Genomic DNA, 23,550 nt, shown 5'->3' on the forward strand with positions numbered 1-23,550 from the left:
CCACATTTTTTCAATAGCACATCTCAAAAAACATAGAATGATAAACTGAATAATGATGCTAGCTCAAAATTGATAAAAATGCAGATGGGACTGACTTGCGATTACCGGCAGTGCATCACGAATAATGTTAGTTTTATTGGAATAATTATTAGCCTGTTCATTAGCCTTTTCGTACTAGCCCCTCGAATAAGATTGTTGAAATAGCTAAGAAATAAAAAAATATCAATACATAGTTCCCCACTTGCAAAATTGAAATGCAACACAATCAAGTTTATAGGGAGTACTATAGGAAACATAGTTTTAAGTTATTAAAATCTACACACATAAACAATAAAATAGAGTATTCGAAACTGCAAACTAAGAGACAGTTTTTTAATTTAAGTGCCGTGGATCAACGAGAACCGGGGGAGCTGTCAGCGTGGGATAGGTTTTCAAACGTTGCAATTCCAGCATTGTTCCAAGTTCCAAAATTTGTGCGTGCTGAGTCTGCACTAGCCTTACCCATCGGGCGCGATCGATGATTGCCGTCATTCTGGCCTGTGTGGCTTTTTGTTCTGCTTCTTCCAGTTCGGAGTCCTTCTGCAGATGTTGCTCAGTAACATCCACATTCAGCTCCTGCATTTGTTTGTCAAGTAATTTATTCTCCTTACGTTTAGCGTTGATCTTCTCTTCTAATTCTTCGACCGACTTTTTGCTAAAAAAATTAAAATGCAAAACGGTTAATCGCCTGTCGTTATACCAAACAGTAGACACCTGATTGGTACACTTACACTTCTTGCAGCATTTTTTCTTGGGCGTAGATTGTGTTTTCGATTTCCCGCTCCAAAGCCAACTGGCCAAGATCCTCCACTACACCCATTTCTTTTCGCTTCAACCAATCCTGCACTTCCTTAGTTATCTTGCATTTTTCAATCATTTTCACTTGGTCTTTCAGATCGCGTATTTTCAATTTCAAAGCCTTGTGGTCCCATTCCTGGGCGATAATCTTTCTTCTAAACTGAGCTGCATTTACCATGGCTTTCAGTTTCTTCGAACCAGCTCGTTTAATTACGACGTTGATGTCATCCACATCGGTACGATGAATGAGTATGCAACTGTTGAAATCGATCATTTTTCCCGACATGGGAACTTCAATAAGACCTCGTTTCATCACGACTTGGACATTTCTGTTGGTGGACTCTTCAAACTAAATTGTTTGAATATAAGTAATAAAATATGCCTATCAATATCTTGCTGTTGCGTAGCTGTGCGTGAAAATAGGAAAAGTTGACTACAGTGCCATCCCGTTTTTGGAAACATTACTTCAAAAGCAAATTATTGCCTCAAATTGTGCTAATGCATTCAGAAATGGAATAAAACCTTAGATTGATTTTCTAGAAAGCGAAGAAGGCAAAACCATATGTTGCCATAAACAGGAAGGCACTGTAGTAGGAATTTTTCCTAACATGAGTTATTTTGGACTAGTGTCCAAAACTGCACATCATTAAGAACAATGAAAAGTGCAATCGATATTGGTAGTATAAGATCAGTACTAACCTTCTCATTGAGTAGATCATGTAGTTTCGTTTCCAGTACTGATAATCCATTGCGCTTTGAAGTGATTTCTTTTTGGAATGCATTCAACGCTGCTTCTGAATCTGCCAACTGAATTTCACAACTTTTGAGCTACAAATGTGAAAAAAACAATCATTGTAATGGGACAACACTTAGTGATTTAATAATCCCTAAAACATTTTTGATAGCGAACTAATGCTATACAGTAGTGTTTCGGTTTTAGCAAAACAAAAAAAAGTTTAGAAAACTTTAGCGTAAGCTCTCTGATATTGTATAAAACACCCTGCAAACTTTGAAGAAGGCTACAGAGGACAATATGGACTCGTTCAGGGGCCCCTATAGTGAATCCGGTTGATTGTCTATATACTTGGTAGGTACTCTAGTTTAATTTTTAAACTAAACCATTGGTTTTGAGTTATGAAGATTAGGCATACAATAAACATGCTTTCAAATATACGTTTACAGTGTTCAATACAACTCGTAGTGAATAACAGAGACGTTGATAGAGACGCACGAAAAAAATAATGTTAAAACAGCAGCACGGTTTTTGAGGGACCTTTTGGCAACCATGTTTCTTCGAGTGGCTTCAAATTATGGTCGCTATATTCATAGTCTGGCGGATAGAATTTCGATCTATCAAAAAGTGGAACCAATTCAATATATTTTAGACCAACAATTGTACTATCAACATTAATAAACAAACGTAAATTATTCTTTCCACGCCAATCGAACGCAAATTACCGGCATCATCGGATAAGGGAATCTTTCCACAACCCAAAGATGGTATTAGTTTGCGTAGGCAAGCCTTGAGTCACGAGAAAATGGTTTCCGACGTTTTGTTCACAATAGCTGATGTGCTCTTTTCTGTTGTTAGTCGTGATTTGCTCAATTGGTTCCCGAGATTCTATCCGCCAGACTATGAATATAGCGACTATACTTCAAATGACTTTCATACAGTGCAGCAATGCTGTTGAGAAAATTTGAACGTTCGACCGGAACTGAATAAAAATGAAGAGCGCGGCAACATTTTGCAACAATAAAGCGAAGACGAGAGATGACAGTATAACTGCTATAACCATAGAGCCAATTTAAAATCCTTAGTTTCCACCGGTTGGTATAACTTTTGAAATATTTTACTGTTTTGCTTGCGGCGGCGCAATCATTTTTATTACCATAAAACTAAATAAAACGTTCCGATTCGAAATTGTTTTTTATCACTAATAAACCAAGAACAACATGTGAAAAGGGCATACAAGCTTTTTTGTTAACAAACCTTCTTATGCCCTTTTCTCGCCACCCATATGACACTAACGCAATGTGGTGATGTTGTTGGTTTGCGTGGACGATCATCGGTTGGCGAGAGAATGGCCTACAAAGGTTTGTTTACAAAACGCTTGTATGCTCTTTTCACATATGGCTCTTGAAATGTTGTATTTAATTGAATCAACAATAAATAAATAAATAACAGATGTGAAATATTTCGTGAAAAAAAAAAATTAAATACGAACAATACTCGTTTGCCGGCGCCGGTGGTGTAGTGGTAATCGTGACTGCTTTCTCACCCCAATGGGTCGGGGTTCAACCTCCCTGCCTTCCTGCACATTCGATTGCCGTCAATGGATGGCAATCGATGTCCGTCGGTGATTGGCACTAGATTGCGGAACAGATACCGACGTTAAATACAGGAAAGAACAAAAAGAAGACGGTTCGTTCAGTTCTTCTTGCTTCAGTCTATGCGTGTCCAGTTCGTGTCGTAGTTCCAATATGTAAATAGCCTACATTATTCCAAGCAGAAATATATGCCGTTCTAGGATGCAAATTTTTATGATTAAAAAGAAATTATAAAAATGCAAATATAATTAATTAATTTATCTTTATTATTATAAGCCTGGGGCTGGTTCGCCTACAAATCAAATGCAAATATATGCATTCTTGCTCATAAAAGTGAAGCAGTAGTAAATGTTGTAAAATCAATGACTTACACATCGAAACTGGTGTATGAATGCTGCCAACTACTAGAAAAATTGTCCTGCCACAGCAAGGTATATCTTTATTGGATTCCTTGTCATTGTGATATTGCAAAGGGGGGACCAACGGGAAAAATTCATATGAAGACTTTTCATCTCTAATGCAAAGGGGGGACCAAAGGGAAAAGTTCTTATGATAGATTTTTACCTCCAGTTATGCAAAGGGGGGACCAAATAGGAAAATTCGTATGAAAAATGTTCACCTCCAATTTAGTGCCGTGACCAGGATGATGTGCCTATCAACGAAATGATTGAATTCTGTTGTGATTTTCGGTTCGGAGTAACGAAAAAAGGGTTCCGAAGTTTTGTTCGAAATAGCTGATGTGCTCTTTTCTGTTGTTGGTCGTGATTTGCTCTATTGGTTCCGCTATTTGACAGCTCAATTGGTTCCCGAGATTCTATCCGCCAGACTATGAATATAGCGACTATACGTGGATCCTGCTTCAATCACTCCCAGCTACGAAGATATGGCCTTCTAAGTAGCCAGCTGCAAAGCGTGTACCTTTCCTGACTCACCGTGGGCTGCAGCAGTCTTGGCCGGGAAAAACACTCTCATCACTGGCGAGTGCATTTTGTAACATTTTGCAGCTATTGTGTTCACTACACTGACATCAGCTTACAGCAAAGAAAGGCAACTCGACGAACGGACCTAATCATGAGTAAAAAATTGGTCCTACCATAGGCGATCACCGGACCTTGCCAAAGACCACACATTCTGTGCCACCGTTCTTGTTCTGAAACAAGGTAAAGTGCTACGAATACAGAACAGCAGAGCTCTTGGTGTTTCGTTCGTGAAGGTCGTCGACCTAGGGTTGGCGCAATGAATTTTCGAGGAACATGACAACCAATACGACATAACAGTCGACGGAAAAAATATCCACTAAGGATTACGCTGGAGAATGGAGCAGGGGGGGGGGGGGTGAGGCTTTTCGATTTGTCAGAGGACCAAAAAATCACCGATTTTCTCGGAAGGTATGTTAACTTCATATCAGTACGAGAGCAACAATGTGGAGACAATATTTCTCTGGTGTTTAAACCGGTGTCCGCATAGCGAACACCGAAAGTGAATCGTAACATACAAACATACATACTCTTTTCGGATCTTCAAGAGGTGGAGAGTGATCAGCTATCTCTCCCTGGCTTCAACGTTGTCTGCAATGGGGACCAGGAAAGGCGAGGAATGGCAATCGTTCTTAAAGACCGTCGCCTCATCGCTTTGAGGGTGCAAAACACGACTTTATGTAATATCTATGTGCCATCGCGCACAGCTGCTCGTGCGGAAAGAGAGAGATTTTTCAACGGGACATTCGGCAAAACACGCAACACCTTATTCTCGCGTGATTAACTGCGTGAGTGCAAACGCAAGTCCAACGCTCCAGGTGATCGTACGGTAACAGCAGCTTCAAGACCTGTGGCTTAAGTTATATCTCACCACCCCCGCACCCACATACGTCACGCATAATGCGGCATCCAGGCTCGATCGTATGTGTGTAAGCTTTGGGTTTTGCACATTTCTTTAACTGGGAACTGATATGCGAGTGCCGGCAGTATAGGACCTTTCGAAATGTGTATCTATATTTGAAGGGTAAAGCGGGACCCACAATACTGCATCACCGTCAGAGCTTTGACGAAGGGGTTCACCCGTCAAATGACAGGTATAACATATGTCGAGTTGCTTTTCCACCGACATCTCTACTTGGTGATCTCACATCGACGCTGCATCGTCCGTCAATTTTGATCAGATTCAAATTTGAGACTGACACTGACGTTGACACAGCTTTGTGGGTCCCTCTTTAAGCTATAGTTACCCGAAATTCACTTTCCATCTTGATGCGTCTCATTTTGCAAAGCGTTTGCCACAGATTGGTATCCATTCCGGCAGGGCAATTCGATGCTTGATCCAGACTATCACAAGCGGCAAGATAATCCACGCATTCTTGCGGCAAGAGCGTATTGCTCTGTTGTGATGCTTTCTTTGCCGTGATCCTTTTGGCCAAATCTTGGAATATCGATACGCTGACTACGGCTCTCAGTTGTGCCTTTGGGCGCCTCCTGAAATGACATATGGCTCATGTTTCAAATAAGTTAGGCTTGAACCAAAAAAATAGTACTTGAAAATTTTATAAGCTTGATCGATAATCGCCGATTGGGCAGTATCGGAAAAGTTGATCTTGAACTGTTTGTCCAGCAGACGGTCTTTGGTATTCAGTGATTCATAGGTATTCTTGTAATCGTTAACCTTATCTTGGATTTCACACATGGTTTCAGTCAGGGCATCAATGTGCTTATTGGTGGCATCAATTTCCTCTCGCAACATCTCCGCTATACGATCGTAAACGAGTCGCTGATGGTTGTAGAACGTGTTTCTTAGGATTCGCATTTCCTCCTCTCTAATAGCGGCTTCTATTCGAATTTTCTCCAACAGACATTCACCTACTCTGGTGTTGAATTTTTTTATTTGATCCTCCAAGTTTTCGATTATTTCCACTTTTTCCACCTCGAGGATCTTTTTGTAGCGCATACGTTCCTTGTACAGACATTCGAGTTGCTCTTCGTATTCCTTGACTTCACGGATATCCGTCTCATTGTAGTACTGGGGGTCTTTACCCGTTTCCTGAAAGCGTGTTTTTGAATCAAATTACGTTTTGATATTTTTAAAATAGAAATAATAATAAAAAAAAAAATCACGATTATTTTTATTTTTGTTATACTTGATTGGCAGCTTCTATCAGAAGCTTCTTTGCAGAAGCTTTTATAAAAATTTGCAAAAATGATTTGAGTGGAACAAAAGCCTCATAAGTGACAAAGCTTACCAAACAATGTGGAACTGGTGGAGTTTTCTTGATTTCATCTTCCCATCGGTGCTCCAGTACTCCATCCATCATCACCATTAGAGCACGGTCCTTGAAGTCATCTGCCATCAATTCCCGTTGTCGTCGTTCCTTCTCTGCTTTCTCTAGCGTGAGTAGATTTTCCATGCTAGGCGTCAGATACGGTACTACGGAAATTTCGTGATTCTCTATCCTAACAATGGTGTCCGGGATCTCGTCCGACTGGAATTTAGGATCGACTATTTCTTCTGGGTTAGGTTGTGGCATTTCCAAGAGTTTTAAAATAATTTTGAGTTCACTTTGTATGACCCGTAAGCGGCTGTTTCTCGTCAATACGACATCCATTTCGTTGTCCTTCAGTGCTTTCAATGCATCAAATTTTTGGTTGAATAAATCTCTGAGCTGCAACATTTGAATCTATTGAAAGTGAAAAAAATGTGGAAGTGAATTGTTACGGTATTTTTATGAAGTAAAATTTAACACGAACATTTCCATAAACTTTATCAAAGTACAATTGTTCGAAGGTGACCACCTCAAGCTGTTCAAAGCGTAGCGAGATTGGTTCCATGTATAGATGTGTCGTGGTACCGGTGAGTGTGGTATGTTTTTTCATAGCGGCACGTGATAATACATCAATCACGTTCCCATAATCAGGATCACGATTCAATATGGATTCCAGCTGATAGGTTGGGGTCGGTTTCCATGGAAGCAGTGCATCATGGCTTGCCATGAGTTCGGTTTCTCGATAGACAGTCATCTTCGCCAGAAAGCTTTCATTGCGCTCGTTTGGAAGAGAGGGGTAATTTTCCACTGCAAGCTTGGTGAAAATTGATCTATCGACAACATTGGTGACAACTCAGTAATTATGAAATAAGCAATTCACAAACTTTAATTATTTTACAGGAGTTAGTATTTTTTTCCTGGGTTTTTGAATTGCTTAAAAAGTTGGTAAAAATTCAAATGACCGTTGTTAACAGTAAGCAATAAATTGAATCGACTAAATTTATTTTCAATCATTAAATGGGGTTAACAGAACTAAGGATGTAGAAGTAAGGATTAAATTTTCTATTTTTTTTATTTTCCACAGATTTTTAAACTTTTACCAAACAGTTCCGCAATTCAAAAACTCAGAAATATCTTACTGACTGGATTAGTTAATATAATAAGCACGAACCATACCTCACTTTGACCGGTTTCCGTTCCATGATTTTCCAACATTTCTGGATAATCTTTTCGTTTACCTTTTTTTGTTTAATTATATAGCTTAACAATCTACGATGCTCTTCGTCCCGCTCTACTTTAGCCTGAAGGTGAAATTTACTATTACAGAGACAAAATTCAAACAATTCATTGTTATAATTACTTTTGCTTTCAATTGTTCAGTGGTTGCCGCATTCAGGTTAAATGCTTGAACTTGGATGCGTTGCTCTTCAGTAGCAGATTCATTGTTGTCCAACAATTGCCTAAGTTTCATTTTAATGGTTTTAAAATCTTTCAATATCTTGAGTCTCTCTGGTTTAAACTGAAGTTTTTCACTTTCAAGTCTACTGATCCTTTCCATGTCAATCCATCGGGTAAAGGTAAATCCTTTCGGACTGAAACCAGTTGTTGGGTTCTGAAACATCGCAATCACGTCGTCTGTTTCGAGGCTGAGCTTCAAATCGTTGTATCGTTCAACGTTGGCTGCACTGCGGTGCATTTTTGTACAAACCAAACATCCTGTGTGGCCAAGGGTGAATATGTATCTATTTCGTAGGATTAAATTAATTAGAGAAGAATAAAAAGCAAATGTAGATTAATTATATCATCTCTATTTTTAATTTAAAGTACCATGAATTTAGTTATCTCGGCGCTTGTAAAGAGTACACGGAAAACAAATTTCTCTTACATCTACTGTAAGGTTGTTTCATTCAACTCTCTTTACCAAACTCCTCCTTTTTTGAAAAAACCGATTTGTACCTTCCTTAAAAGTTGTCCTAGCTCGCTATTCTACTATCTATATGCAATTTTCACACTGCCGTACTCTAACGGAACTATCAACTCTATACTTTTATCTACTCCATCTATCGTATAGAAATTACCACTAGAGTCTGTTATTTGAAATTAGCATCTTCAACAATGTTGAACTCGTGGTTAAAAGAGACTTTTCGAAAGTTATTTTCTATGTTCGAAAATCCCTGTGTCGATCGACCGGTTTTCGAGAAGAACTTAGCCAAGGTTGTCAAAATTTAACATCTTGTCTGTCAGAAGTAACCACGCTCGGATATCAGGGTTAATCGATAACTTTCCATCTGTCAAATGTTAACCAAAAGTTAAAATAATCCACCAAATGGTTCAGAGCCTTAATATATTACAGCGTACAAGCTCAAACAAAGTGACAGACAACCAACTGGCGAAGAAATTAATTAAAATAATGTGGTTCGCTGTAATAGAAATTTCTTAGAAGCTTGTGCCATCAGCCACCAGATGGGCTAGTATTTTTTCCATGATTTGTTTTTCGTCGATCTTTTTTCCGTGCTACCGACGCCAGGGAGGCAGTTTCCACACCTGGACCCTACCTATCGACCCATCAAATCATGAACCGGGGACCAACGGCTTTACTTCCCTTTCAAAGGAAGACGTGATCAGAGAAGTTATGCCTAAGAACATCCCGGCGGCGGCGACTGAGATTGAACCCAGGCTTGCTGGGGTAAGAGGTAATCACGCTTACCACTACACCACCGGCGCCACTGCACATGATTGTCTTTTAAACTTAAAATCGCCAGTACTAATACTTACTGATGCAGAGGGTCACATCTAGCCAGTTTGATTCCAAGTCTTGTCCGATCGTGACCTAAAAAGTAAGCCAGCAATTTATCCGATCCAGCGTCGTAGATACTGACCAATCCGTCGATGCTCCACGTGATGAGATGAAACTGATCCACGTTGATTTGAAAATATGGTACTTGATGTTTCACCCTTAATGTTGAGCAAATTTGCACATTCAACTTTCCGTCGCCTTCGCTTTCCAACTGCAATACATCTATTTCATTGGTTAGAAGACAAACGGCATACAATTTTGCAGAGCCGTCAGTTTTTCGTTCTAGCTGAGTATACTCTTTTGGGGAAAAGCCTATTTCTTCTCGACGGTTGCCATCATGTAAGGAAATAGTAATTCTGATTATTTTACGAGTATGTCCCATCCCGCTTTCGGAAAGCATTCCTATTATCGAAATGGCATTTTCGTTGACATTGAATGTGGACTGAAATTGAAATTCTGAGCCTTTATAATGTTGTATGACATCCATCGTTGATCCGGGAACACCTTTAATGAAGAATACGTTCTGTTGCTTATCAAATGCAGCCAAGTATGAGCCATCTGTGGAAAATCTTATTGAGGTAATGGCAACATGACTTAAGTGGAAAGCAGTCAGCTCGGTGGGCTCTTCGGGGCAGATAAATGATACTAGTAAAACTATTCCATTACATGTTCCAACAGCTACGAAAGGATACATAGGGTTCTCAACCATGCAGCTCATCTCAGGTACAGTGTATTCGGAGATTCTTGCTCCGGTTTTCACATTGATTGCAATCAATCCATTTAATGCATTACATGCAATCAAGCTCTCTCCAAGAGGACTCAGCACAACAAGGTTTGTGAATTGACAATCAAACTCCTTTACTGGTATAAAGTCCACGTTTCGAAGATCGTTATCCACCATCGTTCGAACGAGGTTGCCGCCAACCGTTGTGCCATAAAGTCCTTCGCTAGCTGAGTAAAGCATCAGCAGAGAGTACGTTTCCGGTGGCTTCGTTAACCACAGTTGATTCCAGGTTCCTTTTTGACGCTTGTAGAAACAAACACTTCCATTGGGATTGCTCAGAAATAATCCACCCTTACAGTAGAAAATAAGAGGAGCCAGTATACCTGGTTCATCCATTGGTTTGATAATATGATTCAGTAGTCCTGTTGTAGCTGAAAACTGTATTAAATTTATTAAAGTACATACTTCAGTATAACTGTCCATGAACTGCGTATACGCTGTTGAGATTTCGGTAAAATTTCACAGAAATCTCAATCATCAATACGAATTTTAATTTTTAATTATACACAGTAGAAAATATATTGTATATTTCAACTACAAACTGGAGCTTTTTTAAATAAAAAATTACACGTCTGACTAGCTGACATTAAAAGAACTAAAACTGAAATTCACACGTTAAAATAAATGTATATCGTTCCTAGTTGAAAATTAAATCGATTGACATGCATGTAAAAACACACATTATTAAATACTTACATATAAAACTAATGTTTTTTACTGTATGTTTCAACTATGAGAGAAACAAACATAAATGTGCCAAATGCAAATTTACAAAGATTTGGCTGTGTAGGAAAATTGCATAATAAATGCCTAAACCAATACCGAGATCTGAAATGTCTACGTAGCTATATGTTTTGGGTTACGAACACCATGTTGTATTTTGGGGCAGCCTAACATCCAGTACATAAATTCTACATTTATAATATCTAAGTATCGTGAATTACAAGATTCTAATTGTTTTCGTTTTTTCTCAGCTAGGTGATTTGTACGATCTACTTCCATATTTTTAGCAGTAAAAAAATACACAAAGTAAACAATGAATACTTACACTGTATACACTTCCCCACTTATTGATTACCATTAGTGTTCCGTCAATAGAGAATGTAGTATCCAAAGGGGCAGCCTCTTTACCAAACGGAAGTTTCACGTTTTTTTCGATAAGCCGGGAAATCCGTACATTTCCATGAACTTCCCACAAAGTGACCAACGCTTGATTGTAGGCTACCTGACAGATCGTTACTGTAGAAGCCGGACTACACATTAGCGATTGTTTGTCAGTTTTGATATCAGTCTTTCGTTTGATAAGCATCTCTTTATTTCTCCAAACGTAGACTTCAATGCTGTAGTCAGGAATGCCACACAAAGCTAGCAGATATTCACCTTCCGAAAAGCACAGGGATACATAGTTGAAGGCTTTTCCATCTAGATCAGAGAGGGAAAATTATGTTGTTATTTTGTTGAACATTGAGAAGTCATCATACCTCCTTCCAGTAGAAACAAAACGGAATTATCCGGATAAGCGACGATGAAAATACGTGGGCATACACAACACTCGGCGAAGGCGAAAATGCTGAAACTTTTGTGTCCCGCCAGACAAGATACGCCTTCACCGCTGGTACGATCCGTAGCCCGGTAGAATGTTTCCTGTTTACTGATAACGTTCATCAGAAGAATATGGCTTCCCATGCCTACCGCTAGTGCTTCTTTTCCAACGAAACAAGCCGAGCGAACATCCCGTGCTTTGAGCCAGCTGAAATTTTTTGTTTCTTCCATTGTTTAACAATTATAAGTAGCATGAAACTAATTAGAAACTTACTTTGTTTTAACATTGGTCAAATATTTAAGAGACATTTTTGAGATGTTTGAACAGAGACGTAGGTTATTCGTTTGCGACTAAAAACTTAATTCTAACCGTTGCCATAACTATGTTTTCTTTGGTTGCTAGATGGGGAACATGTCTTAGTGCTCAATAATGAAAAAAACTTTCCTGGAAATAGAATGCATATCAGTATCAAATGATACACGATGCACTTTGAACGTGCCCCAGTCGTGTAGAAGCAACTTCCTTTACTGCTTGCTGCCCAAATTACAATTATCTACGTGCGGCCCGCGTGTCACGGTTGGCTAGTTCTTGATATAGCCACATAACTGTTTCCGCAGTGAATTTATTCTTCAATGCATGTAACCTGCGTGGATGGTTGATGGGTACCCGCATGCCCTACACCCTTCATCGAGAAAGACTATGGGGACGGCAAGTACAGGTTCATCAGTCTTAGACGCAAGACAAGTTCGTTCGCCTCACGGTCACGACATGCATGGAAAATTAGAGCCCGGTGCGAATGGAATGTCTGATTGACATTGAAAATATTGAATGGTTCAACAGACCTAATTAATTATTGATTGTTTTGAAGGGATAAGTACACGTATTTTCCATTAACAGTCGAAATGCTTTGAAAAGTTATGCAAAGGGGTTTGTTTCCTAAAAATACCTTACTACCAGGGTTATTGAGCAACATGATTATTACTACATATCTGCAACTATCCATCAACACCGTAGTTATGGTGAAAACTGACTTTTCAAAAAGGCGCATGTTCAAAAATTTCATTGTCTTGAAAAACGACCCTGTGCAAAGATTGGGTTCAATCAGACGTGATTTGAGGTGGCGCAAAATTGTAAAAGGTTAATTTTTTTTGAAAATCGAGAAATCATATATGATAAAAATGAAAGATTTTTTTAATGTATAATTACTTTAAAATGCATGAAACTTCTAGATTTTATCATGAGATATGTGGAACATTGATACATTGTCATCTAAAAATATTCATAAGTATTTTCAAACACCTTGCTATTATTTTAAACCATCACCATCATCTAAAACGTGATCTTTCACTCCGGTGCACTCATAATTGCGGATTTTCACATTTCTGGCGAGCCTGCCAGGAGACGAAACTGGAATCTTGGAGACCACCGATAGGTAATAAAGGGCAAATCACCCACTTGCAAGGAAAATTGGAAATTTGAACGTGACCGGGACGGCCGTTCTGAGAAAACGAGTGAGGACGGATTTTCACAGGTGTGACGCCGGTCAAGCCCAGCAAAAAGAAGAAATTGGAAAAGAAACGGATTGCTCTGGTCAGACACAGACGAGGATGCAAAAATGAAAACATTAGCTTCTCGGAAATTTGCATCCTCTATCCCCAGATTCCGGTCCAGTATTTGTTGGATTTGTTCGAGAACTGCAATGAGCACGGTGATTGGACAGCAAATCTGTTGCTAGAAGAGCAAAAGACATACGAATTCGAGACAGCGGATAATTTGGAAGCCGCTGCGGTTGGCGGCCTACTCGCGTTTGAATGTGATTGCAATGAAACAATGGTATCGCAAGTGCCTATCCCTCCAGTAGTGGTGGTGGTGAAGGGATTTACAAAATCGATCGGTCTACCGTCAGCTCGAAATCACCCCGGAACCGAGTCCGGAACACAATGAAAAGAAAAAACAAAGCGGAAAATTTGCAAAACGATCCCGAAGTGCTGGAAATGACGTTGGGAATTAATTTCATAAGCCAGCTACACGCCACTTTCAAGGATAAGCATGGTTCGGGTGCCATCTCCTTAGACGAACTAATCAATGAACGAACAAAGGTTTTCATGGCTACAGAAATGGCAGAACTGTTGTATTTGTCGTTCTTGGATTCCATGTACAGCTGCAGGGGGAAAACAAGATTTAATGAAAAAAGATGCTCGATTGGCAAGCAAATGGAAGCGAAGGAAAATTATCCCGTTTTGTTCAAAAAGACCATCGAGGATTCCCCCAACCTGAACGACATTATGGAAATGGAGTACGCCCTAACGGCGTACCGAAGCGAAATCAACGGCTGGGTTAAGCTAGCTTCACAAGATCTGGCCTCGCATATGGCTCGTCAAAAGCTAGCCGAAATGTATCCTATCATTGACGAGAAAGTCCTGGCAGAAATCCTACATGCCCACAAATTCAGCGACACTATAACCACAGACAAACAGACATAACACTCGCAAGTTGTTCATCGAACAAGCATTTAACGGTCAATTTAAAAGTATCGTAGTTGGTAGTACCGCCACCTGTGGCGCGCATACTCAATTCCTTTGCGTTTGACGTTTACGCACTACCGCCATCTGTTCAGCGTACTACCCACCACACTGTACTCAACAGATGGCGGTAATGTTTTTGCGACGATGTTTTACAGCGAGAAATATTCAATGTGTTATGTCTGTTTGTCTGTGCTATAACCAACAATCAATACGAAACTAACGATTTTAAATTGGCTCACTACTTGACTAGTCTATTGGTCCCAAGCAAACGATTGACGTACCCCATTCTAGTCGAAATTCTAATACTACGCAATGTTTGTTTTGATTCGCTATGAAAGTTTGACAGATAAAATGAGAGGTTATTGGTTTTTCCTATGTTTCGAGGGGTGAATCGATTAGTGAATCGATATTACATCCAAGAGGATCATGTCGAAAATCTCATCTAATTTTTATGGCCACACAAATAAACAAATGCAGTAAAAGCAACGTAATGTCAGCACAGGCACTGTATTAATGATAATGACCTTTTTGGCAAGCAATATTACACCATATTTTCGACCCGATTGAAGTGCATCCACTTTGATGTGATATTAAAATTATTTTTTTTTGCTGTGTACCAGAGCTGAGCCAAAAAGTTGAGCACGCTATTTTGGGACCTTCTAGTCTTAGAGTTACCTCTATGGCTGTATCACCAAGGTTGACAGCTAAGGGATCGTCCATTAATTATGTCACACTTATAGGGGGAGGGGGAGGGGGTTTGGAAACTGTGACGAGCCATACAAAAATAATTTAAGGTCCATACAAAAAATGTGACAAAGGAGGGGGGGGGGTCTTGAAAATGGGCCATATTTGCGTGACATAATTAATGGACCTTCCCTCAGAGCGAACTGAAAAAAAAATGTTTTTCTCTACAACTTAATTTTGATAGGAAGTGTCGTTTCCATGGCACATATTTTTTTAATTTCAAGGATGCCATTTTAAAAAATTACATGATCCGAAATGGCCGAATTTTAGTAAAAATGTTAATAATTGCCCATAACAAACAAATATGCAAAGTTTCATGCAACTCGGAGAAGGTAAAGTTCTTCCGATTCATCATTTGTCGTGGAATTGCTCAAAAGTCCTATCTTTTGGTGGTTGTAAACATTAGGGTGGCCCTTAAAAATAATTGATATTCAAGATCTAACTATTTTATTTTTGAAAATTAAGACATAGGTACCTATAGTTATGTTTGCAAAACTGTCCCAGATTAATAAGAAATTTTTTACGGCGGTTTTCTTTTACTGTTAAAACATTATAATTTTATGTAAAGGACATGAAATAAAAACAAAATTAGCATCAGCCTTATTGCGAGCTTCAATTTATGATTTTTTTTTCATGATTTGTTTCTCAACATAAACAAATTAATGCTCTATTTCTCCGAACCGGAAACCTACCACCTGTATCTATGAATCATCAAACCGAGGAATCCAATGCAACACGTGGACATTTAAATCTGCATACATTCGGTAGTATTAGTAAGATGTGGTGCACTCGTCGTAACTCCATTCCACCGGTTCTTGCGCGGACAAGCTATTGTTGTGCCTCCTATGTCTATTACTATGGTGACCACGGAACCATAACGTCATCGTCATGGCTGGCTGCTATGCGCTATGCTGCCTGTCGGATTGGGGCCCATTCTGTACCACACCCGCTTGTCGGTCGTCTCACGAACTCCGCTTACACATTTGTTTACGTTCGGCACATTTCAGTGTATTTTCCTTCCATGGTGGTTTGTAGAAATTCATGGCCTGCATGGCGTCGCAGTGCGTCGCGTCATACGGTGCCGATCCACTAGTAGAAAATTAAGAACCAAAACAGAGACAGGTTCATCATTCGGTCAAGTTCCAGTGAAATGAAAAAGTTAATTAATTTCATTCTAATTGGAACGGCGTCCGTATCAAGTTGTTCGCGATTAACGTGCTCTTCCCGGTCTCGGACAAGTGATACAGAGCGCTGTTTGATTCTGCTCACATTCGCGGTGATCTCTAGTGGAGAATTTTTTCCGAGACGAACACTTTTGTAACCAGTCACAAGACAAAACGAAGTCTTGTGGTTATGATTATGGTGGTTATCTTCAGTTTACTTTGGAGATGAAGCGTGATAAGATTGAATGGGTCAGTGTCATCATTACCGTTGCGTGAATCATGCTCGTGATTATTAAAATACCACAGATTGAGTTATTGAGTTTGTTACGTACTGTGCTCGTGTTGGATATAGGAGAAAAGTAAATGTCTGATTTTATATTGGGACTAAACATTTGTTATATACAAATATAATCCTAGAACAACGATTGTTTATGTGCGTGAAAAGAAAATTACATGTGATCTCTTGTGACGCATTGATAAAGTAAACTGTTGTTATATAGCTATAGAGTTAGCTCACGTGAAAACCAAATCATGAGTTGTGCGACTGTTTATTCAATTAATGCAATTATTCCCGGAACCTGATGGAAGTGATGAGCTGTAAACTATTTAAATTGGTGATGATCATGATAGACATGGAAGTTAGTTAGTTATCTTTATTAAGGAGACTTTCAGCCGAACGTTCGGTTCGTCTCCGGAGACATGAAAGTATGGATTTTTCAATTTTTATGAAAACCAACGAAGAGCATTAAGGAACAAAACATGTGTAACTGGAGACACTGTAAAGGGAAAACACGATCTTCAAACAATTTGTTTACGTCAATTTATATCTGTCAATATCTATTATGCTTGGACAAATATTACAATGTGATTAAAGCATAGAGGTAACTCTAAGACCAGAAGGTCCCGAAGAAACGAGCTCAACTTTTTGGCTCAGCTCTGGTACTATCTTCGGTCCCAAGCTAATCGATTCACCCCTCGAAACATAGGAAAATCCACTAACCCCTCATTTTATCTGTCAAACTTTCATAGCGAATCAAAACAAATAGTGTGTAGTACTAGAATTTCGACTAGAATGAGGTACGTTAATCGTTTGCTTGGGACCAATAGGCTAGTCAAGTAGTGAACCAATTTAAAATCGTTAGTTTCGTATTGATTGTTGATTAAAGTGTATGGGTTTGAGGAAAACGCGTCCTCCATTAATAGAAACACTGTTCCAGTAGTTGTGCTAGTTGCTAAATTTGGTTCCTTTAATAGTGATTTTTAATGGATTCCACTATTAGAGGAACGCTACCGTAACCATCAGTGCTATAGTCTTAAAATTTGAGCTAATTAGTCGTACTAAATTTGATATGCGCCTTTAGAAGGTAAGGCCGCTTCCCACAGCAATGCATTCAAGTCTCGTTTATTAATTCCCCGCCAAATTGATCAGGAAAAATAAAATACTGTTGATTACTGTAGGAAACTTCCATTCAGCAGGAGGCCAATAATATTTTCTTGCTTTTACTGCATTGTTTGACTATATTTTATTATAAGCTACTAGGGTCTTGGATTTCAAGCACGGAGTTTTCTATAGAAGATAATATTCTAAAGAATATTAATCAGCAATCCATCCGAAAGATACTCTATGATGTGAAGCATCATAGCGTTGTAAGTTATTGTTTTCATAGTTGGAATAGTGTTTAGGGGGGCTGGGTCGAAGCTGTTCTTCATCCAACCAAACATTTTCATTTAATCTTTTTAAGATTGTGCAGATTTCTAGATTCTCGAATTTTTCCTTGAGTAAGTCCTTGATGTTCTATAAACTTGAAGTGTTTTGATAAGCATATTTCCGACATATTTGACACATCATCAAAGCTTTATACAGCTTCATTAAAACTATTATGGAGTTAAGATCTTGAAGTTCTACAGGATCAATAAACTTCTGAACTATGTCCTAAGAATCTTTATTAATCCATTCATCACTTATCTTAGATCCTCTATGATCTTAATTTTCAATTAATTAGAGCTAATTTGCTGAAAGATCTTCCACTCAACAATTGGTGACCAACAAGCTCAGATAAATTAGCAGACCAACGTATAAATTTAAATCTGAAGTTCAGAACTTGAACATAAAATTAAAATTATTTGCTTTAGCAGAAAAAAAATATAACAAATTAACAAACACATATTTGCTAAGCCTCCATGTTCGGGGGAACTCCTTTGCCCCCTCCTTCAAATCCTGCCCTGGGATGGACTTCAACCTTTAAATGAATGCGAAACGTTTTTGCACATGAAGCAAGCAGAATAATTTTAATAATGTATTTATTTTGAAGTTTTTCATAATTTTACCCATGTTATCCTTAACAAAAGTTCAGATATTGATGCCTACATCATTAAAAAATTAAAGTTTGCATGGTTGTTGTTGAAAGAACGTAAAACATTTTAATCAGCATTTTGATTATATTTCCCAAATAACTCGGAAACGGCAGGCTATGGAACTTTGGTGGCTTGAGAAGAGTTGCTCATTGTTTTAAGATAAACATCTTTTTTGAATACATTAAGCTTTTACCATATGAGTTGTGAGCTATCTGTTTACGCCAATATTTCGCCAATGTTTCGTTTAAGAGATTTTGGGTTTGTCATCTAAATTGCATTTTTTACCCATTGTGCATTGATAAACATAATTTTTTTTTATAGATTTTTAATTCATTCAATTATTTTTAAATACACCGAAAATTCTTTTCATTCATTTAGTAGGTACCTACGTTTTACTTTATCCTGTACGTTTTATTTAGTTTTTTGCTTTGAGATTATATAATATTCGTGTTCGTCCAAAATCTGAATCAGTACACAATTTCGAATTGATTCGTAGCTGTTTATTAAATTACAAAAATTTTCATAAACTTTCAGTGAGTCAAAGATATTTTTTGAGAACCAATTCCTGTGAAATTGTGTGATTATATTCATCAATGTTTTGATCATTCCTTTTTGTGTAAGTGTGTGAATCAGAGTTGCCAGATTGTTTTCATGGTTATCGGTATCAAATGATTAAAAAATCAGTATTTATCGGTATTCACTATTTTAATAAATTTTATATTTTCTCAAACTTTTGGACTAAAATCAAATGTCCAAAAAAAGAAGTTCTAAGAAATGTCGGAAAAACATCCGATGGGGATCTTTCAAGACAAATATTGAGAAACTTCTGGAATATTTTTTAGAAATTTTCGGAAAAATCCAGAAGCCATAAAATTTTGGAAATCGGAAGCCAGGGAAATGGAGAAACTTCCAGAGGAAGACGAAAGAAACTTCTGGGAGAACTCGATAGATACATCCGGTAGAACTTTAATTGAACTTCCTGGAGAAGACGGGAGAAACTTCCCAAGATAGATTGGAAGAATCTTCTGGAAAAAGTCACCAGAGGGCTTACGGAACAGACGAAAGATACTTCAAGGAGAAGATGGAAAATATCTAGAAGAAATAGATTTCTGTGCGATGTTAGCACAATATTCCCTGAAGTTCCTCACATGCATATTCATAAAAAATCCCTGAAAACCCCATAATGTCCCTGAAGTTTTCGGAACATTCCTGAATTGCACTTCGCAATATCCCATAATTTCTCGGAACTCCTTGAAAGTTCTTGTAATTTTCCTAACGCTAATGTGGCTTTTTTAAGTTCTCTGGTTTCCTGATTATTATGAAATTACCGGAAAATCTCTTATCTTCTCTTAAAGCAACTGGATCTTCTTAACGCTTTCATTTTTTTTTAAATTTATGAACAGCAGCATTAAAGTTCTCTGATCCTCTCGTTTTTTTTTTTGATTTTTTTAAAGTTCTGAAAGTTCCAGATAAAAAACACAGAACCTCCCTTAAATGTTCTCACAATTTTCTAATGCTCATGTAGCTTCCCTTACGTTTTCAAAATTATCATGGACCTCTCGGAACTTTACTTGAGTTTTCGGAAATTCCCTGAGCTTCTCGGAACTCATTTAAAGGTTCAGAAATTTCCTTGAATTTATATGTCCTGATGTTCTCAAAGCTTCCCTAAAGTTATCTCAATTCTCCTGAAACAAATGGAACTATCCTGGAAACTCTTAAATTTCTTTAAGAAGTTCCTTGGACTTGTAAAGTTTCCAAAATACTTCAGTTTCCTTAAATTCATTGGAGTTCTCTGGGCTTTCCTGAGATTCCCAGGTTCTCAAATTTGAACAGAAGTTAATAAAACTGTCTTTAGTTTAGCTACCCAAAATTCCGAACTATTCTGAAGTTTCAGAACTTTTGAAAAGTTCCTAAAGTATTCCTGAAGCTAATGGAACCGCAATAAAACTCTGGAAGCATTCCTGAAGTTCTGGGGAAGTTGAAAAAACTGACGTGAGAAGACGGAAGAACTTTTCGAGCGAAGCTAGAAGAAGCTTCCAAGGGAAGTCGAAATAGCTTTCCGGAAGGAATCGGAAAATTACTTACAGGGTAAGGTGGATGGAAATTCCTAGGGAAAGTTGGAAGAAACTTCAATGGGAAGATTAAAGAAATTTCAGGAAGTTCAAAAATTAAAGTTTTTATGGACCTATTTTTCCACTGAATAAAAGTATTTACCTTTTTCCAGAAATTACCGAGATGAGCCATCAGCTGTTTCTTGACTCCTTGGTAACCAAAAACGGCGAGAAAATGGAAGCATTAGTCGAAAGATTATCAAACATAAGACATTTTTGAAGACGACATTTTTTTAGAGCAGGCTCAAAAATTTTAATTTCCAAAAAGATAAAATTACCTTATAATAGTTTCTTCTGACAATTCAGTGTGGCCTGGTAGTAATCATTTTGATTATTAATGAAAAATCGGTATAAATCGGTATTGGAACTGAAAAATCGGTATTCTGAGAAACCTTATCTGTTTACCAGTATCAAGTTTGAAAATCGGTATAAATACCGATAAATCGGTATATCTGGCAACGCTGGTGTGAATATCATGAAGACAAACAACTTTTCTAGTGAGGGACATCAGTATTACATATTTGCCAATATCTCAGGAGATTTATACTCAAACTAATGATAATAAGATTTAAGGTGGCTCTATTTTTTAACATGCACTGTATTACTGAAACACCGACCCTTCACCGAAAAATAGCGAAATAACAAGCATATCTGGCGAACTTATATAGCTACTTAAGGTCCCATGTCGTGTTTCCATTTCCCGTCTTTTTTTTTTTACTAACCGAGAATCAGAAAGCAGCTAATGGTGCTTCCCGGGAATGGCTGGAATCTTCTTTCGACTTTGCATGAAAGTTTATACCAAAATCTCCTAGAAGATTCTTGCAACTTGCCCTTGAAAAATCTTCCATATTTCCTCGAAAGTTTCTCCAGAAAGTAATTCCAATGTTGCACCCAAATTTCTTCAAACCTTTCCCGGAAATTACCTTTAATTTCCACCAGAAGTCCTATTGGCTTCTTGGAAGTGGAATTTATTTTCTACTTCTAATGGGAGCTGCTTCTGACTTGCCGACCAAAGTTTCCTAAAAGTGTCTTCCGACTTCTTCAAAAGCCCCTCTGGCTTCCTCTGGAAATATCTTCAATTTCCAAAAGTAGTTTATTTCAGTGTTTTGTTTTTTTTTTGAAATTGCTCTTTATTCGAAATTTTCCTCCAGAATGACTCCTCCAGAAGTTTCTATTAATGTATTTTTTTATTTCCCGGGAAACTCTTCTCAGACTGTCACGGTTAGGAAACACTAGTCCCATGAGACAGCTCTTATTCTATATTAGTTGATGCTCCTCTACTCAGCCGTTATTCTGCTGTTTCGTTGAGTGTGTGAATTTGAATGGCGCTTATTCAAATTTTTCATAACTACCATTTAATCACTACACAGCTTTGTCGTGAAGTGGAGTTAAATATTATGTACCTAAATGGAGGTGAATTGGACGAAGTTACTTATTCTACGAAATCATTGAAATGAAAAATCCGCTCCGGGATCTGGGATTCGATCTCGTAACGATCGCAATGGAAATCCACAACGCTACCAACTTTTTTAATGAGAACGATGAGTAAAGTGTGCTTCATTTAAAATTACGAATTTTTTTGTTTTTAATCAGTACCAGGCCAAATAGGATAAAAAAAATGACTCGATCTTCTCCGATTTGCATAATTGTGTGTTATGGGAAATCATTCACATTTTTGTTAATATTTGGCTATTTTGGATGTTTGGAAAATGTTAAAGACTGGAATATTTTTAAAATTGTATATTCAATTAATTTATGTTTTAAATAAAGCTTATTTTTGACTATTTAAAACTATAGACACTTGAAAATTGACAAACATCGTAGAACATCAACTTTTTGTATCGTTCGAATCTGCGCCGCGCAGATCGCACATAACTTTCACTACTATGTTACTCGATTTATAATGAATATACGTTGTATCAGCAGATCGTATACCTCGTCTAATTTTACATGCATTATGCTATGTTCAATTAGACGAGGTATAGATCTTGCAGATACAACGTAGATTCGTTATAAGCCTCATAGCCTAAAAGACAGTGATCTAACTATAATTGTTATATAGGTATGCAGGACTTGTATTTTGGAGACCATAGAATTGGACGAAATTAAAAATCTAAAACTAAAAAAAGAAACTTCGTCCTCATAAAAAGTTTACTAACATAATGGGAACATTTTGTAGCTTATTAGCTGAGTACAGCAAGTTGATGTTGCAACACACACTTTTGATGTTTATGACAATCAATATTAGTCATAGGTTGAGTAGAAGTCATGAAATGAGCAATATACTCTCTTTATCACTTTTGTTTTAATTGCACCCATAAGTTGTAAGTTGAGTAACTTTTTAAATGGTGTAAGCATTGATTAGCTACTGTTATCCGATATGACTAACAAGCTCACTTTTCCCAAAGAAATTCTCATATAATCTGCACAAGAACAGATTACAAATTCTATAGAATGATTGCGTTGTGTAGACCAAAATAGATTCATCATCATTCATTTTTGATTCATGAGCTCATCCATTTACAGTAAGGGGCCGATTTTGATATCACACGACTTTTAACGTTTTTGCTTTCCACAAATGAAAAAAAATGAAATCCTGACAAAATACACATGCAAAGTAATTATTTTGGAAACGTGTTACCATAATTGGACGCACATTGTAATAAACATTACTGGGTTACATTTTGTATAATCCAACTCTTTTTATCATTGGTTACTGGAAAATTTACTACAAGTTAACTGAATTGAATGCCAGCAGCTGAAACTACAAAAACCATTCAATTGAACTAATGAGGAAGTACATGTTGGTAAGCGAAGTGCACAACAGAGAGATCGCGAATATTTTTACGATTCTTTATCAGGTTTTCACAGAGCAACAGGTCATACGCCTTATCGATTGTATGTTACTTCACATTTGCGCATCTAGCGTTGAATAAAGGAAGCAACATATTGATGTCTATGGTGTGCGCCCTGCAATGTGATGGGGAAGCGCCCGTCTATCTGTCTATCGATTTGAGTCACTTTATACACATCTAACCATATGTATACCTAATAGATTTTCCCATTTCTTCCTGCTCTTGATAAACTTTCCACCGTCTCTCAATAAGGTAAGA

At 37.8% G+C, this 23,550-nt stretch overlaps 1 protein-coding gene across 1 annotated transcript; it reads right to left on the reverse strand.

The window, feature by feature from the left end:
* Nucleotides 1–368: 368 nt before the first annotated feature.
* On the reverse strand, nucleotides 369–11,862 carry LOC135703617 (cilia- and flagella-associated protein 43). The gene is made up of 13 exons (XM_065224896.1): nucleotides 11,813–11,862; nucleotides 11,478–11,746; nucleotides 11,045–11,418; nucleotides 9,191–10,374; nucleotides 7,776–8,157; nucleotides 7,592–7,716; nucleotides 6,900–7,245; nucleotides 6,395–6,829; nucleotides 5,693–6,195; nucleotides 5,390–5,633; nucleotides 1,537–1,665; nucleotides 771–1,186; nucleotides 369–694 (listed from the first exon to the last, which is right to left on the reverse strand). Exons 1-13 carry the CDS (start codon nucleotides 11,845–11,847, stop codon nucleotides 373–375), a joined length of 4,764 nt encoding a protein of 1,587 aa, XP_065080968.1. The 5' UTR covers nucleotides 11,848–11,862; the 3' UTR covers nucleotides 369–372.
* Nucleotides 11,863–23,550: the final 11,688 nt, after the last annotated feature.

This window comes from Ochlerotatus camptorhynchus, unplaced genomic scaffold (assembly GCF_037179485.1).
Source record: "Ochlerotatus camptorhynchus isolate MF236.1 unplaced genomic scaffold, CSIRO-AGI_Acam_v1.1 ptg000216l, whole genome shotgun sequence".
NCBI lineage: Eukaryota > Metazoa > Arthropoda > Insecta > Diptera > Culicidae > Ochlerotatus > Ochlerotatus camptorhynchus.